The sequence below is a fragment of the Haliotis rubra genome, unplaced genomic scaffold (assembly GCF_003918875.1).
Source record: "Haliotis rubra isolate DU_JTF1 unplaced genomic scaffold, ASM391887v1 Scf370, whole genome shotgun sequence".
NCBI lineage: Eukaryota > Metazoa > Mollusca > Gastropoda > Lepetellida > Haliotidae > Haliotis > Haliotis rubra.
Genome location: NW_025767047.1, coordinates 644135 through 667095, shown reverse-complemented (window position 1 = coordinate 667095; position 22961 = coordinate 644135). Strand labels below are relative to the sequence as shown.

At 39.6% G+C, this 22961-nt stretch overlaps 2 protein-coding genes across 7 annotated transcripts in view; both read right to left on the bottom strand.

Annotated features, from left to right (window-relative positions):
* The window catches only part of LOC124285920 (DNA mismatch repair protein Msh6-like), a 139165-nt gene extending 133808 nt beyond the window's left edge, over positions 1-5357 (bottom strand). The window contains exon 1 of the mRNA XM_046722197.1: positions 5102-5357. Within this exon, the coding sequence (XP_046578153.1) occupies positions 5102-5270 (169 nt within the window). The 5' untranslated portion in view covers positions 5271-5357. The remainder of the gene's footprint in view (positions 1-5101) is intronic.
* Positions 5358-13896: 8539 nt separating this feature from the next.
* On the bottom strand, positions 13897-22919 carry LOC124285938 (cornifelin homolog A-like). Of its 6 annotated transcripts, none has more exons than XM_046722229.1 (5): positions 22846-22919; positions 17196-17255; positions 15480-15627; positions 15083-15222; positions 13897-14922 (listed from the first exon to the last, which is right to left on the bottom strand). In XM_046722229.1, the coding sequence occupies exons 2-5, from the start codon at positions 17244-17246 to the stop codon at positions 14821-14823; spliced, it is 441 nt and encodes a 146-aa protein (XP_046578185.1). In that variant the 5' UTR covers positions 17247-17255; positions 22846-22919; the 3' UTR covers positions 13897-14820. The 6 variants fall into 6 exon arrangements, with proteins under 6 accessions (XP_046578185.1, XP_046578187.1, XP_046578186.1 ...); XM_046722231.1 differs by having other exon boundaries at positions 15480-15600; XM_046722230.1 differs by having other exon boundaries at positions 17196-17252; positions 22846-22892.
* Positions 22920-22961: the final 42 nt, after the last annotated feature.

The window sequence follows — 22961 nt, the reverse complement described above, 5'->3', positions numbered from 1 at the left end:
CTGTAATGCAATCCAAAAATTCTTTATTTTCGGTTTTCGTACCGTCATTTTAGTAACCTGTTAAAACCTTTTCTAATTTGTCTAGCTAGAAATCAAATCATGTGGTCAAAATCTATGCACTTCTTTGCTAGACGGCTGCTATTTTTCTGGAAGTCAGTTCAAGATAGCCTCAAGTCATCTACTTACAAGTGAGCAAGACAAAAACTGCAGATACCAGATCAGTGGCTGGGTTCTGTTCCTTTTTCAATTATTTCAAATCAGATTTTATCATAAAGACACGCCATCAGCCGAGTACTTACGACGTTTGCTGTAATGCAACACACCGCGTTATAGCACGAGTAAACACTGCCATCCGAAAACGTATGATGTCAGAAAACTCATAATAAAAATATCTTCCTTGATTTCATCTTTTTTGATTAAATCTAATCCCATTTTCATTCAACTGTTTACAGTAACACCACAGTGTTCACAAATAGTGTCTGACTCTGACCCTCTGAAAAATCTGGCAGATTCACCAACGGTCCGATAGAAATAGAAGTCCACGAAATAGCAGCTCTGTCATGTCCATGGAAAATACGATTTTACTTGGCCTTTATTTCATTTTATGCATAACGTTGGTGTCTCATAGCGTAGGGTGTCAGCGTTGTGGCGAGGGATGACTGCAACTATGGGTATGGATCTAGTGGCTTTCCGATCACTGTTGTTAAGCCTTATGTTTGTTGTTGCAACCACAACACAAACATCTGAGCTCATCTCATTACAAGCTATATCACAACAATGAACATTTAACGGCCAATAAAAAGAGAAAGCAGCACTCTCCAGCTAAAACATATTTGTTTCAAAAAGGAGAATTACATTTCTGAGTGAACTTTGAAAGATATTTTGAATGAATCTAGAAAACTGAATTAAACAAAATTATGGAATGTGCCAAGATTGTGTAGCAGTACTTTCCAAGGACCGTGGAAAGTCTCTAAATGTTTAACCGACTGAAACGAGAGATAGACAATGATTTAAATAGCTATACCACAGCCCCCAACTAATTCACTAGATTTGGCTAATTACCCTGGAATATTTTCTTTATTCGTATACTACAGAAAAACTATTGAATCTTTTTCAGTTATTTCTTCTGATATGATTAGACAACACATTAAAGTAAATAATATCAAGAAATGGTGTTTGTTGTTTGTTCAGTTAATTAGTGACAGCGAGGTGAATGTCAGCTTTGTCAATCCGTCAAAGGTCCCGTCCCGTGGACCGTTTGATGGCAGTGCCCAGTTTCGTTGGGGTATTTTCAAAGCACCTTGGTGTTGCTGTTTTGAGTTGAAATGTCATAACAATTGGTGGACAGTAAGATCAGAAGATGGTCTTTCATGTGGTATAATTTATGTTTCGACGAATGAAGCGGAACGGTGTAGAATTGGCGTTTGAAAAACTCCCCCATTTTCAAGTACTCGCCATTTGCAAGGTAAGTCCGTTTTCAATCTGTAACATCGCGTAGCATAAAGAGCAATATTTCCCCTTTATTTTGATGTATATATCAACAATATTAAAATTGTGTAAAACGGCGTGAGATCGCGTAATATGAAACTAGTGCCGTTCAAAACATGCCATTTTCACTGCCCTGAGCCCGACCTGCTAGCACTAACAGCAGCGCTCAGCAGTCTGTAGATCACTAACGGTTTCGGCTACTGTCTCACAATCACAATGTCAAACAGTTAATGCATAGCGAATTATCAGAATAGTGACTTATGAAAGCTGAAATTAATCTTTATGAAAATAATTCACGCGTAATATTTCATTCCGAGAAACAGTTCCTATGCACTACACGTATTTACCCTCGGCTCGATCGACAGTTCAGATTGTGCTGATTTTGGTTCGGTCTGTAAACAGCATGATATACCCTATGGATGGTGTAGTTTACAGAAAATGGATACATATATATATTGTTTCGCTAAGAGTCATATTTATTGTAGCTGGACGCTAACATGTCAACAAACTGTTTTCGAAGTTGAAATAGCGAGATCGCGCGAAACGTCATCGGTGACAGGTCAGGACATGTTCCTTGCGTAAAAAACTATCCGGCATAACACCAAACTGATGCCGCATAACCTTAGTTATGATTATAAATATTTTACAATTATGCAAAAGAACCTGTAATTAAAATGGCACAATTATTTCTGTTGGTAAAATAATGGTTTTAGATACTACATTCCTCAGATCACTGCATAAGAATTTGTCCCGTTGTATTATTGGGTATGTTTTAACTGAATCACCGGTAGATCGCCGGAGAGGTGTGCATAGCTGATTGCTATTTCCCGGCTTTGTGTAAGAGACAAATACGCACGGTAATCTTAATCCCTGCATATAATACAGTGCCTAGCATAAACAAATTAGGACTGAAATGGTAGATAATCTTGTCTTGTGATCTTTAATTGCAAATTTGACATGTGCACTGACATGGTTAGATTGTTTTGATAACGCGTGCTTTTTAGTAGGGTCGCGGGGTAATGTCAATCAAAGTGTAACAACACTAACGATGTACAGGCGACACACCCATATGTTTATTCTAAGTAACGGTTCTGTTTTATTGTCTATTACCCAATCATCAATGATCAATGTTATTTCGAATTTCCGGTAATTTGGTGTGATTTTTAGATTGCCTGGAAAATAAACCTAAAACAATGGACATCACTTACACATACTGACATTCACACTGAACTTTATCAACATACCCACAGTAAGTTTATTTCAATTTTTTAGATGTTACTGTACGTAACATTAATATCTTTAAAAAGAAATCAATATTGAAGGGACCCCTAATGTAGGGGCGATGATTTTATCTGCATTTAGTACATTCCTTTGCACAGAAATTATTTATTTATTGGTTGATTTTAAAAGTACATTTGTCAGTGTAAGTTCTGAAAAGTTCATAACATTCAGCAGATTTTTCAGCTGGTGAAACACAGGTAAACTGAAATTCCATGAATACAAGTAATACTTATTGCAACTGAACATCTGCAAAGTAAAAACAAAACAGTAACAAAATATATTCATGCAAAAAAACTAAAATATATTTTATATTTCTTTATTTTGTGACATTGCAGGTATTGGGCTGTATAATCCTGTGAGGAAGTGTCAAGTCCAGTGAAGAAAGTAACTTTCTAACAGACAATATTGTGAACATTGTTATTCCTTTATTGTATTCAAGCTGAGACACACAATTCTGTGTGATGCATTTGATTTTTGTGTGGACAATGAAATTTCTACTTACGTCAGTCAAAACAATTCATTTAAATGTTCATATGTTTTGACTGTGATATTGCTCTCTGTCAAGTTTACATTGGTCATGTTTAATGAGTACATCAAGAATAAAAATGTGTGAAAAGTATGAGTGTGTTTGTTGTTTATGTAATGGTATTTAGGAGTGATCTTTGTATGAATTCCTGGGTTTACTTCCCATGGAGTCATGGTCCATATTACTCGGGCACTCACTAGTCATTCAATTTTTTGCTTGAATCTTTGGAATAACTCTTAATCCATGAGATTTATGTGAATTCTGATGCCACAAATAAAATCAGGGGTATCCAATTACCCCATGTACCAAATTTTGTTTAAATACACAAAAAAACAGCAATGTTGTGGGAGAATTAAGATATTTTGGGTGAAAACGGCGGTCCGCGAGTTTCATGTATTACAAGTACAAAATCGATCTAAACCTGGACCCCGAATTTTGACACTTTATTTGCCTCTAAAATATTTATTTATGGTCCGATTCTCGAAAGGAAAAGTGATCTGAAATCAGTAGAATGCCAGCTATCAGACAATGTTATTAAAAAATCATGTGGTATAGCTAATTTAAAACAATGACAATGATCAGTCACACAGACTGTAACTGTCTTATGACAAGTGTGATGTGTTAATTTGTTTAATTTATTTATCTATGATATGTCATCAACAGAATCACATTCGACAAAATCAGATTTGTGAATTTTTTTCAAACATGAACATTTCTGGGACATGGTGATTTCACTGCAGTAAATGTTGATGTGAAGTTAGTGACTTTTAATCATAGTTGGCTTCTTGCTATTTTGCCACACAGCTGTGAGCTCCTACTAGGTTCCAGTGATACTTTAGGTCTTCTATCTAGTCATGAAATCACAGTTTTGTTCATTCAAAATAACAAAGATTATGGCTATTTCTTTCCACGTTATTGAACAATGTAAGGTTTGGCTATTGTAAATTTTCAGCATTATAATCATATCTCATGTACCAAACCAAAACAGACCGAACCGAATGCCTTGTACTGCAATACTGACGTAAGAGCATACCATTTCACCCCTATTTCTCAATATCAACTTTTCAGCTGTACCCCTGGAAGTCGTTTTTAAATCTCAAGAAATTTTGAGGGGTAATGGAAGGTGGGTAACTTGGTCATGATGTAGTGTCATGTTTTGACTGTAAGAGACCAGATACTCTCAGGATCACAAAGCCACATGATTTCTTGGTAAAGAGAGCCAAAGTCGGTATTTTTGAGCCAATCACACTCACAGGTAGTCCAGCATATAACTAGACGACTTTGCACTATACCAAGGTAGGCCTTGCCTGGAATACGAGTTTATTCAAATGAACTAAGTCACAGGGGCTTAATTTAACGCAAAAAAACCTATCACTGAGGTATATATTATCCTTACCGGGGTCTAAACACTATATAAAAGGAAAGAGGTCAACATATACTCATCCTCGATAATGTCGGACATAATATTTTTGAATAATGGTTATGGGTGGAACCCATGAAATGTATTCTATTTACTAGGATTATTTCGAGGGTTTAGGGTTGTTGTTTTTCGTAAAAAGTATCTATTCTTATGCAAAGAATGATAAAAAATGGGGCTTACGGGCGGAAATCTTTCCGACGGATGTTGGTAGGGTGTCCGAAAACCCATAACGCGAGGATAATATTGTACTAAGACCCCGTCAGTGACAATATATACCATAATGCCGTTTTGTTTTGCGTTGCAAGCCCTTGTGGGGCCAATATCTAAATTGCAGAGTTGTCACATAATACATCATCCTCTTTTTCCTTTTGTTATTTATTAAATACCTGTGTTGGTGTCGGTATTCTTCTTGCCGTTGGTTGTGGGTGTTTTCCCTTTACCCGAATTTGGTGATCGACGGGGTGACAACACGTCTTTCTTTGATGTTTCGCTATTTGGAGCTTTGTTTGGCGTTTTGGAGAAGAACGAGAACAGATTTGATTGTTTTATGGACATTTTAAATGGTTACCGTCAGCATAAAATGTCAACACTCCATGCACATCTTCTCCCGCGTTTTTAAGAACACACTTCCGGTGAAATGTCGAAAAGATGAAGCAATCCCTAACAAGAACGAAAAGTGATTATGCTCACCTGTTGGTCGCGATCTTCATTACAGCTAGAGTTCCTAATGCTAATCCCACCTAAATTCATGAAATTAAAATAAATAACATTCCTTAATTTAATAAGAATGATATAGTCACGAGATGAAATAGGAATAGAGCACAGTACTGGGATTCGATCCACTATATGAAGATTGTAGGAAAAAAAGTCCGCCGGAAAAAAAAACTCGATAAAAAAGTACCGGAAAAAAGTACTGTTGTAATAAAAACGTGTTTATTCATCAACTTTGATGGTAATGTCATTAATTCCGTCCAAAGCCATAAACATTTAGGTCTTATACTTCAGCATGAATGCTCATGGAATCATGGATTATCTACGGCTATCGCCTCCCTGATGGAATGAACACATTAACGACTGTGCTAAAAACGTTTAAACCAAAAAACATTAGAAACCATGTACAAACAGTTCATATCACCAGTTTTTTAGTATTGCAGTCATATGTAAGTAATGTGTAAGCTGGGCCCGAAATCAGCTGGAGGGATAGTTCTATGGATATACAGCTTCTTTATTACGATTTAAACGACGTTCATATCGTAACAAAGACGTTGTATGTCCAACCCTCAAATAACACATGAGAGATACATTTACATAGAATACAATATAAATTACAAAATAGGAATTATAAATGATATAAATGATATCGTTGTCAATTGAAACTGTATTTCAATCAGTCTATTTGTGTGTGTTTCCCGCATGGCACCAGCATTATTTGTGTTGACAAAGCGTATCGAAGTCCTTGTGAATGTACGCTCTTTGGATTGGGTGCCAGTCAAATCGCCCCAGCTACAAAATGCCCCAGCAAATTTGGTCAAAATGCCCCGGATTGCATAACGTTTACGACTTTACACATTCTGGTGTTGACGGGCCTATCAAACGACACCGACCCTTGATTAATAGAGATCAAAGGCTACTATATCAATCAACCCTAGCCTCCTGAATAACACTCTACTCTCTGTGTATCACTGGCTTCCACTGGCCTCTATGTTTATCACTGTGATCGTCTGTTATCCCTTTATTCGTTATCATTACATTGTTAATTTCGCCTCAACCTTGTTATTAGTCTTCCGCCCACAAGACGGGCACCACAGAACAACTTGGAACACCACCCACAAGAAAGTACAATAGAACAACCAAGAACGCCACCTACAAGAGAGATTTACAGAACAACAAGAGACACCAACCAGAGTAGAGCCATTAAAAACACCACCGGTCTTCACGAGAGTACTCCATTAAAACTGAAAAGATTTTATCCTGAAAGACACATTGTCAAGATATTTTTATTCAAACTGTTGAAAAACAAGTCTGCCACTAAGGATACACTGTTACAAGAAGTTGATTCTTGTGTGTGAAGTGAGCAAGCGTGTCTATGAAATCTTTAGAAACACAGCGAAGCTCTGAATTCGCGAGCTGAGCTGAGCGCCATGGTGAGATCATGGGCCCAACTGAGCGCCACGGTGATATCTTGGAACCAGCTGAGAGTCATGATGAGATCTTGCAACCAGCTGAGCGCCATGGTGAGATCTTGCAACCAGCTGAGCGTCATCGTGAGATCTTGGAATTGGCTGAGCGCCATGGCGAGATGTTGGGCCCAACTGAGCGCCACAGTGATATGTTGGAACCAGCTGAGCGTCATGGTGAGATATTGGAGCCAGCTAAGCGTCACGGTGAGATATTGGAGCCAGCTAAGCGTCACGGTGAGATCTTGGAACCAACTGAGCGTCATGGTGAGATCTTGGAACCATCTGAGCACCATGGTGAGATGTTGGATCCAGTTGAGCGCCATGATGAAATCTTGAATCCAGCTGAGCACTCTAGTGAGATTTTGGATCCAGCCGAGCGACATGGCGAGATGTTGGATTCAGCTGAGCGACATGGTGAGGCTTTGGATCAGTAACAGTCAACCCAAATATGATATGCCCTTATTCTTTAAACAACACAGCTGCTGTTATCCCCTGCCAGTAGGGGTACAGCGAGTTTAGACCGAAATACTACACTTTGGTCCAGTTTGATTGCAAAAGCGAGTTGGCCGTCTTTCGGACGCGAGGTTCTTCTGTTAATCTTTACTTCCTGGACTCAAATCAAAAAGCCTCAGGCCCATAGTACACCATTTACATTGCCTTATACACGTTCAAGGAACAATACGCTTTCTATGTCCAAATGCGTTTAAAATAAACATTTACATATCTACCTTTCTCAATTAAAAGTTCATGAGATGAGCATCGGAATCGTGTTAAACTTACTCTATAGTGTTTTACATTTAAACATGATAGAATTCGGTATATATATTGTTTTTATTAGGTAGTGCCGCATTTGCTTGAGATAGATAATTTTTCTTGCTAGTTTTGAAAATGCATATCATGTCTTTGAGTGAATGATTTGATGAATTCCGGATATATTCCAATTTATCTCCAAATCCAGTAGAAAATAATATACTCTCCCAAAAAAGAAACGCATATAGGAATTTCAACTGTATTTTTATGTTTATTTTGAATCATCTTGAAGGCTTTATGAGTCAATGAAATATAGCGAAATTGCACACTGGGAATGCAGACTTATCCGTCTTTGGCACCAACTCGAGGAAAGTCAGTTTGAGTGTCACATGGAGACGTGTGGTGGCGCTGAAGTCAATACCTCGTGTGACCACTGTGGGCATCCAGAACTGCACGGCATCGCCTCGGCATCGAACGAATAAGTCTCAGAATCTCGTGTTGCCCAATCGCAGCCCACTCTGCCTGTAGTGCCTGTACGAGTTGCTGAAGTGTCTGGGGCTGAGGGTTGCGACGTGGCACCCGTCTGTCCAGGGCATCCCACATATGTTCGCTTGGGTTTAAGTCCGGTGATCTTGAGGGCCAGGGGAGCCCATTGATGTTGTGGTTCTGGAGGAAGTCTCTAGTGTGACGTGCAGTGTGGGGCCTGGCATTGTCCTGTTGAAACAACTCCCTCTGGCGATCAATGATTGGAAGGAGGTGTGGGCGTAGGATTTCGTCACAGTACCGTTGAGCTGTCAGGTTGCCCTGGATCATCACCAAATCACTTCTCCTACGGCAGGTGATCGCTCCCAACATCATAACACTGCCCCGGCCGTATCTGTCCACCTGGGGAACGCAAGCGTCGGCGAAACGTTCACGTCGACGTCTGTACACCCGCATTCTTCCATCGCTTCGTTCCAATAGAAATCGTGATTCATCACTGAACCAGATTCTACGCCAATTCGGTAGGTTCCACCTGAACGTTGGTGCACCATTGAACTCGATGTCGACGATGTTGTTGTCGAAGCACAGGGCCAACATAAGGTCTTCTGGCACGTAAACCAGCCTCTCTCAACCTGTTCCCGACGGTCTGTGCAGACAGCCTCCTCAATCCGGGTATTTGTCGAACGGTACTGGTCGCCGTAGCTGTTCGATGACGCAGGTGATGTACCCGGATGTAGCGATCCTGCGCCGCAGTGGTCGCTCGAGGTCGCCCACTACTAGGGGCATCTGCTACCGAATTCTGCCGGCGATATCTCTCCCAGAGCTGTGAAATGGTGCTTTGGTGAACATTCATGCGTCGGGCAACTGCACGTTGAGACTGGCCAGCTTCAAGCAAACCAATTGCGATATGACGGTTGGCCTCACTTAGACGTGGCAGTTTGCGTTCGTCAACAATATTCCAAATACAGTGAATAATCGACAGACAGCGATCAACCTTTTATACCCATCATTGAGACTATCTGATCCCCAACTTTCACGTGCATTGCATGTGAATTGTGTATTCTGTGACACTACACGCCGAAATTGAAAATCATGCTGTTAAATACGGGTATTTTACGGATGGTGCGTTTTGTTGTGATGTTTCAAAACATAAACACCATAGGACTCATAAACAGAGCAAAACCTTTTGTAAAATGAATCACGTTTTCATTCATTGCCACATGAAGTTGCTATTTTCATGATGCGTTTCTTTTTTTGGAGAATATAATTGTTTTATATCAGTCACCCAGTGTTTGTGTTCATTTCTATCATATAAAAGTATCATATTATAACATTTCTTTGGTAAGCGATAGGTTGGCATGTGTAATAACTTTATCCAATACCGAATTACTTTACAATAAGACTATATATATATATATATATATAAGAAGAAGTTTCTGAAATAATCACACGACACGGATCATCTCCAACATGTTTCACTTTTATCTTCAGGTATCTCCTGAAGATAAAAGTGAAACATGTTGGAGAAGATCCGTGTCGTGTGATTATTTCAGAAACTTCTTCTTATATATGTACTACTGTACGCTCGGTATTCTCATCCATTTCTTTATATATATATATATATATATATATATATATATATATATATATATATATATATATATATATATATAAAGGAAACCTGCCACAAAGATCATGATATTTGGAGTGTTTTGTTTAACACCAAAACACTTTTTACAGGCATACAAAAGTACTATTTCTAATTTTCCACCCCACATGGGTACAGTGTGTGAAGCCCATTTCTGGTGTCCCCCGCCGTGATATTGCTGGAATATTGCTAAAAGCGGCGTAAAACTAAAGTCAGTCAGTCAGTCTAATTTTCCAAGTGTATTCAATCCCCAAATTTCTGCGCCATATAAAAGAATAGGTTATATATTTTACGTCAAATATTTTGAAAACGAATTCATACTGAGATCACCAAGAATATGTATTTGTCTTAGGATTCCTAGAAGTACTTTCTGTGCCTGCACTGCTGCATAGTTTGCATACAAGGACCAGGATAATTGATTAATGAAGTATACACCAAGATATTTGTAAGAATTTGTAGTTTCAAGTTTATTTATAATACCATTTTTCTATTTTTAGCTAGTTTTCTACCATTTTTAAATACCGCTACTTTTGTTTTATCAAAGTTAACCGTAAGCTTGGACTGCTCACAAAAGTTTTCCAGTTCATATATTTGCCTTTGCAGGCCAATAATAGAACTTGATATTAAGACAATGTCGAGTCAGCGAAAAGCAACAGAAATAGGTTTCTGATACTCCATTTTTAACATTCTCATATATTTGTCTTCAGAGATTATTCATTTTAGGGCTATAAGTCCACCTGTGTTTAGAAGATTCCATAAAATTAGTTATTTATTTCCCCAGAGTCAAAAACTTTAGCAAAGTCAACAAATAACGCACAAACACCCCCTATAATATAAAGTTATCTCTGGACGATACTTTGTATTAATAATCTAAGTGACAATTTTACTGAAAATGCTGAGAAGTGTTATCCCTCTACAATTATTAACGTTGTTTAAGTCACCAGTTTTGTGCAAAGGAACTATTATTCCCATTGACCATTCTTTAGGAAAGTTACCCTTTTCAAGTATCAGGTTGAATAATGTATCTTGGCATGGGGTTAAAAGGTCAGCCGAATATTTAAACAATTCAGGTACACTTGGTCCTACAATGCAGTGTACATTGCTGTATCATCACGTACGCTTGGTCCTACAATGCAGTGTAATGTATGATCAAGTACACGTGGTCCTCCAATGCAGTGTACATCCATCCATCGTAATATTTGTATAGGGTCGATATCCAGCTCAGCTGCTAAAAGGCGCTTTGTTTTCCCTCGATCATTTGATGTCAAACTCAACGGCGCATCATATTTTCAATCTCAACTCCCTACGTCCTCGATAATCTCCAGGGTATACGTTCCGATAAAATCTCCACTAGCGTAACGTATACCCTGGAGATTATCAAGGATGAACTCCTTGGGGATCATGCAACGCTTGCAGCCATTAGGCGCACCATCAAGTTAATGTGGCTTTCCCATCCTTATGAGGTACCCATTCACAGCTGGTGGACTGAGACATATAGTCACAATACTATGACCAAGTTTACTGCACTTTGCTGTACCCGTACTAGGTGTTTGCACCACAGGTGCTATATCATCAAGTACACTTGAGTTTGTCACTTGGTAGTTAGCTATACGTGCAGTACCACTTTTGAAATAAACATGGCGACATACATGTACAGTACAACCAGAAATTATTGAGAATTTAAGATTGTAATTGTTTTTTGGTTTTTTCACTCATTACTCACGTATTAAATGTGAATAGTAGCAGAACATAACTCCAGATTCAAAGACAGGTGAACAGTTAGTATTTTGTCAAGTCACCATGGGCAGCAATGCAGGCTTCAATGCGGCGGGGCATACTACTGATCAAAGAAGTTAGAAGGTCGTGGTCCATGCTGTCCCAATATCGGACCATCTCTTCTTTCATTTCAGCAATATTTGTCAGATTTTTCTTATTGACGATTTCCTTCATAAGTCCCCAAACATTTTCTATTGGATTTAGGTCAGGGCTATAGCTTGGCCAATCTAATAATGTCATATTTTGGGTCCGAAACCAGGCCTGTGAATGCTTTGAACGATGTTTTGGGTCGTTGTCCTGCTGGAAAATCCAAAATTTCCATAGAACACGTGAGCAGATGGAAGTAAATGTCCCTCGAGAATATCTGTGTACCGCTCACTGTTCATATTCCCTTCAAATACACAGAGGGGCGTTGCCTCAAACACAGATATGCCACCCCACACGTTAAATTTCTGACTGTATTTGGGCGCTGATACAAAGGTTTTTCAGTATGTTTGGTCCAGAATTTCAGTGTATTAGGAAACAGCATTGTCGCAGTTAAAATTTCTATGCTATAAGCACCAGTTCAACCTTCGCTCCTTTTGTTCAGGTTTCATGGTCGGTGATGGAATTCCTCGACTTTTCTGCCACCCCACTGCATGCAGCTCAGTTCTAATTGTCTCCTTACAGACAGCCACAGTTCCTCTATCAATCATATCCAGCATTAAGTTTTCTAAACTCCTCCGTTTGTTGTTAGAAACAAGAATACTAAGCCGCCTCCTGTCACCGACAGTCAATTTTCTGGGCCTACCTGCGCCTCCCTGGTGCTCAGTGCCATATCCATTTGCAATATTTTTCAAAACACGATAAACTGTGGACAAAGGGATGCCTGTTCTACTTGAAATAACTTTACCTGGTCTGATGTCCTTGTTATAATTCTCTAAAATCAACTTCCTCTTCTCTAAATCATCCATACTGAGGATCACTGAAAATGTCGTCTGCTAGCAAGTAAACAAAGGGGCATAACTCTTCACAAACTAATGAAAAAGGATTAACGGAGGTGTCTCACATGAATGAAACCAAGCACTTGATAGCTGGTCAAGGTTGTTTATACTAGAAATTCACTTAAACATATTCCTAAAATTTTCAATAATTTCTGGTCATACTATAACAGTTAGCCCAGAGATAACAAACCCAAAATGTTGCAAATAGTAGTTTCAAGCATCAAAACTAGTGAGGTGAGGTGAAATTGGGTTTATCGTCGTGCTTGAGAATATTTCGCTCGATGCATGGAAAACAGGACATAAATACCTACTGAAGGCTGCCAATGAAATATGCCTGACGGAACCTGAATTTAAGTGCGACAATGCACCCGAAGAACATTTCTTTAGTGAAGCATTTACAAGTGAATGCTTTTAGCGTAAGAACGGAAAATCAACTGGTAGAGAAGCTATTGAGGTCTTATAATGCAACTCGTATTCACGGGAATTTCCTCAATAACTGTTTAACATGTGCTACAGGGGATCATCAATCATATTCCTGAATCAATACTGAAGCCCCACAATGTCCAACCGGGGTATAACTTTATCGTCTTTCTATGTACACGCTACATTGCAACATCCTACGAAACAAATTGACGTTATTGCTGATGGCCGCTACACAACCGGATTCATACAGTTTGCACATCGGTTTCTCGATTCATTCTTCTATTAAACAGTGAATCCATCTGATTATAAGTGTATTTTCACGACGGGTGCCATGTGTAAGTGACTACACAAGATATTCTGCTGTGTACACTGAACGGTTCCTCATCTCTTTTGTAAAAACACTACTTCGTATCTGTACATACGTCTCCCTACACTATCCTGTGCATCACTTGCTTGATAACGGTGTTAGAATCGCCGAAACGACGCTCCTCACAGTAATAAAGAAGTTGTTCATAAAAATATCTTATCCTCACAAAGAAACCCATGCCAGTGTCATCGAAAGACTACCTTCCCTTGATCGGCCTCTCTGCCATGTTAATAATAACATGGGCTTGTCCTATATATTCGTACTCACCAACAAAATATTATAATTAGTGACTGAGGACAATCGGTACAGATGACACTTTTTTCACCATGTCGGTGGGTCACAATCAAGAAGCGACCGCAGATATGTAAACTATCATATACTGGCCAAGCTAATGTTATTTGGAGGAGGTGGTCAGCATGAAACACAAGGAGAGCGGAAGGCGCTGAGAACTGATGCCACTCGTGGTGTGCAACCCTTTGGGGACATTCTGAGCACGTCACACAGATCACCCGATGACACAGCTTATCCACCGCACTTGAAGATGATTTCAATACACATGATACAAGACGAGTCGTTAAAATACATTTTATTCATAACAAAATACTCATAAAACACGTATGTACAAAGGATACTATATGCGTCCGTGAAGCAACAATTGTGTTTTGTCCAGCCGCCTGGGCCAATATTTAAACGTGTAAAAATGTATGCGCCCTTCTTGTATTCCAGAATTGATCTACATGAGTGCCTCTCCGAAAGGTCCCTTTAGTTACAGCAATGAGGCGATGTAGTTACGAAATGTAGTTTGCTCAACAATGAAAGGTATAGACACAACTCAATGTACAAGACAGCATAATCAAGATGGCTAAGACATCAGTACAAGACATCATGCAATGTACATGACCACAGGGTTACACACAAGACACCGTGCAAAGTACACTAGAACTGGTTTCGGAGGGATAGAGAACTGCCCATGGATCAGCTAATACGTCACAACATGTTGCAGAACATAAAATGTCCATGAATGATAGAAAATGGTAAATGTTTTAGTGAAAATAGTCTTATCGTCTTGGCATAATATTTGTGTCAACATTCTTGGTTAAAAAGTAATGCTTCAATTCCCATTTTCCGCCTATTGACAAATATCTACATGTATTTACAGAAAGGAAACATCACAAAATCTCCCTGATCTAATATTAAAGTTTAAACTGGTTGCGTTATTTATCAGATCTGTTACACACAATTTCGAGTCCACCTCAGCTGAATATTGATACCTATAAGGAACTGACATTGATTTTCTGTCCCCGTTTCTTCACCACACTATTAACCGCTACAATTCATATGCACTCTTTCACTGGCAACGTGGGTCACAGTTGTTGAAAGGGGGATATACGACTGATATGTAAAAAGTTCTGTAAATATGTTTTTTCAGTAAAATCTGAGGTAGTCATATGTCCATTTGTGGGATGCGTTCTGTCTTGGAAACTTGACCTTCATCTCACTGTTGCATGTTCCGGATGTAGTCAATCTCACGTGACATCTGACACAAAGCACATGGGCCGCAGAAGGTTGTCATGCAACAATCGTCCATTACAGTTCCCTGTGGGAAAAGATTAGCTTACTTTGTGAGACTATACAAGTGCCTTTGTACGAAGAATGGCAACATGGGCTTTGTTTTCAAGAGGAGGTGATATTTCGCAAAATCTGATGAATAAACGCTTCATCCATGTCAAATCAAGTACGTGGTCACAATGACATACCTGTATGTTCTGCTCGATCCGAAGCTTGGTCCTCAAGACGACGAGTGCCCCAGGAACACAGCAGGGGACACAGGCTGACTCCCCCAACTGCCCAGACACCTGGCAGGCCAAGGCGAGAGGACACACAGCCCCAAGCAGGCCTGTAAGCAGACGAGCCATTGCTGCAGATTTAGGGTTCATAACAATTCTAGTGACTGTCAGCATAAAACAACAGGACAATATGGATGATCTCACTGAACATGGATATTCAAAATGATTACTAGTATGCTGTATTGTATCGAATTATCAAACGAATACGACTGTTTTCCCTGGCTTGAAATAGTTAATATTATATATCACCATGCATCGATATTAGGACACACTTTGACTGACAACACTCATCACCGATGTGACTCACATGAGCCGATGTCATCGAAACATGAGCACAGGTCGGAGCTCCAGACTCGCGGTCCAATGTCCCTCATCATTGCGCCGGGCTGATGGACTATCACTGTGGTCTGGTTGACGGGGGGAGGGGGCCCGATTGGGTAGCCGCCTTGAACAGGCTGGATGTAGCGGACAGTACAATCAACCAGTCAGTAAAATTACACATGTATTGAACAAATCATAGTTACAAATTAAAATCGTTATAAGACAACAAGGACACAAACGAATAAGAACATACATGCACAATACTCCTGCTGGCACAACTTATGTATGGAATGGCCGGGGAAGGGTTGTTTCAACCAAATAATGGGGAGTGAAGTCACCAGAAAAAAAACAACTTACAGTTATCCTTTTCATAATCGGTATTTGTCCACGGTATTCTCTCTTGTTCGTGCCAGGTGTGAGGGGGTATACGGGTATATTTGTGAATGAATCCAAATACATGTTTAACTGAGACTGGGAGACTATGTAATATGTAGATCTGGATTGTCAAATGCAATTAAATCAACATGAATATACATTCTCCTGGTCAGACATCGCGTGTCCCTCATCTTCATCCCCAAATCAAGAGAGCAATTGTTGCCACACTTGCGAGACGCGCGAAAACGATTTGTAGCCCTGACCTACTGCAACACTAACAGACCACCTGATGACAACATTCATCACATACAATGGTTATCCAAAGAACCTTGTAGAAACCACCATAAAGAAAACACTACAAGATCAAGTTCAGCCTCCTCCGAAACCTTAACCATCTCCCATCCGCATCAACATCCCGAATGTTGGGCCCATCAGCCACCAAGTCAGCAGACTCCTAAAGAAAATGGCCAGCATTGACACCACTTTCTCGTCTGGCAAAGCCCTTAAAACTTTGCTATGTGCAAATGGTAAGGGGTGCAATCACGCAATATCCAACCCTAAAGGCTGTGTGTATAAACTGAAATGTGACTGTTGTGACATCTACATTGGTGAGACAGGCAGACCAGTAGCTACACGTGTGAAAGAACACAAAACTTCAGTGGACAAATTAGATCTGAAATTGACTGGGAAACTGAAGTCCTCGCAAAAAACATCAGTGACTGGCGGAAACGCAGGTTGATCGAAGCTATCTTCATCAAACGCACAAAACCAGCAATAAACAGGGATCAGGGGGTCTACCTCCCAAATGCATGGTACATAAAACAATAAGACAATACCCTACCCTCGTCACTGTTCCCATGTATAAAGCATAATTTCTATGTATACACTGCTATTACTTTACATTCTATACATTTATAAATACGTCTCTGTACATTTCTAAATCAATCAACAATTTTGTATAAGTATCTGCACAGTTCTAAATTGATCCATTAATTTTGCAGTAAACGACATCTTATATATTCATAATAACATGTATTCTTATTAGCCATGTCATCTGTATCTATTGACCACCACATGTATTGCGTCGTCATAGCATTGTGACGTCACGGCCAGAGTTAACAGTTACTGTTCAGTTTTACCTGATGATGGGGCCAGAACAAGCCCTGAAACGTTGCACTCGAGAATAAAAAGAAGATGTAACCCAGAAAAAATCTCTATGTTCATAATCAGAGGTTCAATATGTCCATTATTTGGTAGAACTAACAAAGCCATTCTGTATATAACAAATGAGTTCATGCATGAAATGCCTTTTATGTGCGACGTTCACCTGAGATGTAGTCACTGTCACTTGCCCAGGGGAGGTAACTGGCTGCTCCATCGTTGTCTTCTGAATGAAAGATTATGAAACAATTACAATTTCCTACAATCCACATGTATAAACAGATAGATCCGGTACAACCGCAAGGGCACTGATGACATCTGTCACTTTAATCACGATATCACTGTTTGGAGATGTGCCCCCTACCCACAAAGCGAAACTACTTGCAATGAGATGGGATCCGAGGAGACGCTGAATGAGGGACCTCAATATACTGTACACAGCATACCATGTATCAGTCCAACCAGAGACCCTCAGCGACAGGTAATGTTCACCCCGAATAAGATTGTGAAGTTTAGATTTAGTTGTTGAGCCAACAGTTACCGGTTTAAAGTAGTAAACAATCTCGACTTCCCTGACCAATCATAGCTTGCAGCCTACAGGCTGGCGAACCTCGGCGTAGCAACAAACGCGCTTTAATCAAGCCTATTGTCTTTCAAAGTCGGGTATATTACCCGAGGACGGTTGAGCGGCCTTCATCGCGAGAGGCACCATTTTAAACTATAATTGTACGAGTTCTTTGTGGAATAAAAAGTCTCCATGATTCCGGCATGTCGACGGGAACAGGGGAATGAAATACGCTTTCCTTTTTGATCTTACAATCGTGAGCGTCACAGCGGGATACTGATTTATTTTTATCGTTCTTTAACGGCGTGTTTTGTTTTTTCATGTTCAAAAACTCCTCAACGTGGCACTGACTAAACAGTTCTTATGCTCCTGCATTACCCTTACCTATTCATTGTAAAACCCACTGAAAGTACAATGCACTTTCATTACTGACTAAACAACAGTTGCTGTTCAGTTATCATGACAGAACAGAACACTGATCCCTCAAGTATGCTGGTAACATAACACTTCTCTCCTCACGCATGACATTAACGTTTTTCGCCACCAGCAACATAACCTTTAATTAAAAGTACTATACATGCAACGTCCAAGAGGTGTGGCTATTATGCCAGAATATATCTCGGCGACCTAGGCTCTTTCTCGTACGTGTTGACTTATAACCCACTTACATATAAGTATCATATCACAAATAAGCAGATCCTATGATTGACATATTAATCGTATCCGTGAGTTTAGTTTTACGCAGCACTCAGCAATATCCCAGCTATATGGCGGCGGTCTGTAAATAATCGAGTCTGGACCAGACAATCCAGTGATCAACAGCATGAGCAACGATCTGCGCAATTGGGAACCGATGACATGTGTCAACTACCCGATCCCGTTAGTCGCCTCTTACGATAAGCATGCATGGGTTACTGAAGATCAATATTCTTACCCGGACCTTCACGGTTTAATCGTACCAATAGAGATTGCATGCAGTGGGGTATTTCAGTTAGATTCTGCTATTTCATATAATCTGTCACCGTGTGTGTGTGTGTGAGACACTGACTGACATATCAGTCACACCATGTAAAAATAGACTGACGGTGTAGCTTCACATCAGTCACATCATGTAAATATATACTGACAGTATAGCTTCACATCAGTCACACCACGTACAAATATACTGACAGTATAGCTTCACATCAGTCACACCATGTAAAAATATATTCACGGCACACCCAAACATGTCACACCATGTAAATATATACTGACGGTATAGCTTCACATCAGTCACATCATGTAAAAATATACTGACGGTGTATCTTCACATCAGTCGCACCATGTAAAAATATACTCGTGGTATAGCTTCATATCAGTCACACCATGTAAAATTATACTGGTGGAATAGCTTCACATCAGTCACACTATGTAAAATGTACTGACGGTATAGCTTCACATCAGTCACATCATGTAAAAATAAACTGACGGTGTATCTTCACATCCATCAGTCGCACCATGTAAAAATAAACTAACGGTGTATCTTCACATCCATCAGTCACACCATGTAAAAATATACTGGCGGTATAGCTTCACATCAGTCACACCATGTAAAAATATACTGACAGTATAGCTTCACATCAGTCACACTATGTAAAATTATACTGACAGTATAGCTTCACATCAGTCACACCATGTAAAAATATACTGGCGGTATAGCTTGACATCAGTCACACCATGTAAAAATATACTGACAGTATAGCTTCACATCAGTCACACTATGTAAAATTATACTGACGGTATAGCTTCACATCAGTCACACCATGTAAAAAATATACTGGCGGTATAGCTTCACATCAGTCACACCATGTAAAATTATACTTACAGTATAGCTTCACATCAGTCACACTATGTAAAATTTACTGACGGTATAGCTTCACATCAGTCACACCATGTAAAATTTTACTGACGGTATAGCTTCACATCAGTCACACTATGTAAAATTATACTGACGGTATAGCTTCACATCAGTCACACCATGTAAAAAATATACTGGCGGTATAGCTTCACATCAGTCACACCATGTAAAATTATACTTACAGTATAGCTTCACATCAGTCACACTATGTAAAATTATACTGACAGTGTAGCTTCACATCAGTCACACCATGTAAAAAATATACTGACGGTATAGCTTCACATCAGTCACACCACGTAAAATTATACTGACAGTATAGCTTCACATGAGTCACACCATGTAAAAATATACTGACGGTATAGCTTCACATCAGTCACACCATGTAAAAATATACTGACGGTGTAGCTTCACATACTGGCAGTATAGCTTCACATCAGTCACACTATGTAAAATTTACTGACGGTATAGCTTCACATCAGTCACACCATGTACAATTTTACTGACAGTATAGCTTCACATCAGTCACACTATGTAAAATTATACTGACGGTATAGCTTCACATCAGTCACACTATGTAAAAAATATACTGACGGTGTAGCTTCACATCAGTCACACCATGTAAAAAATATACTGACGGTATAGCTTCACATCAGTCACACCACGTAAAATTATACTGACAGTATAGCTTCACATGAGTCACAACATGTAAAAATATACTGACAGTATAGCTTCACATCAGTCACACCATGTAAAAATATACTCATGGCACACCCAAACATGTCACACCACGTAAATATATACTGACGGTGTAGCTTCACATCAGTCACATCATGTAAAAATATACTGACGGTGTAGCTTCACATCAGTCACACCATGTAAAATTATACTGACAGTATAGCTTCACATCAGTCACACTATGTTAGAAATATACTGACGGTATAGCTTCACATTAGTCACACTATGTAAAATTTACTGACAGTATAGCTTCACATCAGTCACACCACGTAAAATTATACTGACGGTATAGCTTCACATCAGTCACACTATGTAAAATTATACTGACGGTATAGCTTCACATCATGCAGTCACAACTACACGAAGATACGGCACACCTGAACAGTCATATCGTGTTGATATATACAGACGTTTGTGTGCCTTTCAGTCACAACAACGTGCATGTAGACACTGACTGAAGGTTTTCTTGAATGTCAGTCACAACAACGTGCATGTAGACACTGACTGAAGGTTTTCTTGAATGTCAGTCACAACAACGTGCATGTAGACACTGACTGAAGGTTTTCTTGAATGTCAGTAACAACGACGTGTTGTATAGAATCATAGACACATTCAACTTTACATTTCAGGAAGTCAGCTATGTGAACACTACATAATACCGGTTGTAAGGTTGTCTTTATGTAAGATATGGCTTTACCAGGTGACCAACAAGCTGTTGCACGCATGTAGTTGGGTTACCCGGAGGTATTGTTCATTGTTGGTTGCCTATCACCTGCTGCATATCCACTGTTTAAAGATTGAAAGGTATTCTATAAACAGTAAAATACGTTAAGTTTAGGTGTTCACGATATATATAAGACCTAAAACACAGACAACATAATGCCACGTACCTTTAAGGCGCCTGCCTACTTACAAATTTGCGTCGAGCTATTCCTATTCCATTGTTCGAAACTAATTAATAGTATCGGCAACGTTGTCAAAGCCATTCGGTAATAAGAAACAAGTTATTGATTTACTTCCTGTAAAAACCCCTAAACAAACAATGACTAAATGAATTCTTATACTGTTTAATCGTCCTACCATTACATTTTCACGTCATAAAAGAGTCTGCAAAACGGGAACTCACAGACACAAACGTGATTTATGGTAACGATGATGTTGACAAATGCCGTGAAAGGAACCCGTGAATTATTAAGATCTGAGATAGAATTGGTCTTCAGCAACCCATGAATGTTTCAAGAGGCGGGATCGGGTGTTCAGGCTCGCTGATTTGGTTGACACACATCATCGCCTCTCAATTACGTGGACCGATGCTCATGATATTGACCACTCGACTGTCCGGTCCAGACTCGTTCATTTACAGACCGCCGCCATATAGCTGGAATACTGCTGAGTGCGGCGTTAAAAGACAAACAGAAACACCGTGGAGGGATAGGTGGATGAAGAACAAACTCTAAGTCTGAATCCCTGCTGGGATAATGAGATGATCATTTGTGACCACGTTGTGCTCCCTCTGTGTACAAAGACACTGTCAAGACATTCAAATCGTCTACGTGGAAGTTGTCATCATTTGCTCAGCGATCCTCAAAATGATATTGTCCAGTAATATGTAGGTCATATATGGCTACCCCCACCATCTCTTCTATAGCCATGCGCCCATATAACGTGGATAATCATTGAACATATTAAGAGTTTCTCTAAACAATCATGTCACACAATGGTCATGTAAAGGTAGTCTGAATCACAAGTCAGGTCTTAAAATAGAAAGTGACGCATTTTCCAAGAACTCGTGAAAACCTCTCCATGTTATGAATCTTCAAGATTGCACACATTCGTGTCCACACTGGTGAACATTATACTTGATACGTTACCGTACGGGTTTCGCCGTTTTCTTTGGTAATTCCATAACCCTGTTTAGCAAACGCCTCTGTTGTGTTTTGTTCCTCGTTCAAATAGCACATATATTATTATATATCTAATACATAGGCAATACCACTTCATATTCATTTACGTATCCTTCATGTATTTTACCCTTGTATATTATGTGGTGTGTATAATACCTTTTACATTGTGTACACAAGTCTCTCATAACTCTTACAGAGTGGTTCATGCATCATGTATCATGCCATTGTATGCTCATGTCCTGTTACATGTGTGATGACACTCAAATGAAGTATGTCTGTCTGTAAATAATCTATGTATTGCCAACCCAGTCTTCACCTGGCAGTCACAACACACAACACACTGCAGACGACTGAATTGAGGTATTTAACTTCCATTGAAGAGCAATTAATCGGCCGTATCGAGAAATTGCTGTTCGTCGAAGGGCGCACGTTAAACAACAACCATACAAACATGAACACATACAAAAGAGGTCGAGAAGACCCGGGCGACGGGTAGGCCTACGGTATATAGAGCGAGCAGGCTATGCCTTGTTGTCTTCTTGGGGGGAAACACTGGAGCACTCGTGGTCTTTTCGCGGGAAAGCTGCTGAATACCACTTTGTCAGGTATAATTTCAGAACCTGTTACACACTATACAGGGTCCTCATCACAATGTCAACCTACTATGACAATCATGCATGCTTTAACTAACCAAATTTTAAGGTAAAATACCCACCTTCCAAGCAGCCGTGCAAGTCTTTATTATTCCTGGTCACGTGATCTGTGGTATTTCTGAAAGCGGTATATTGCACCACTGAATCCGGAATATCTCAAACCGGTTTGATTGCACGT

Excerpts from the sequence above, each read along its gene's own strand:
- LOC124285938 (XM_046722226.1), bottom strand. The coding sequence starts at position 22,187 with ATGTGCTATTTGAACGAGGAACAAAACACAACAGAGGCGTTTGCTAAA. Across the intron at positions 17,256-22,097 it reads AAAACGGCGAAACCCGTACG|AAGACAACGATGGAGCAGCC; the intron begins GTAACGTATCAA and ends TCTTTCATTCAG. Across the intron at positions 15,628-17,195 it reads TGACAGTGACTACATCTCAG|CCTGTTCAAGGCGGCTACCC; the intron begins GTGAACGTCGCA and ends CGCTACATCCAG.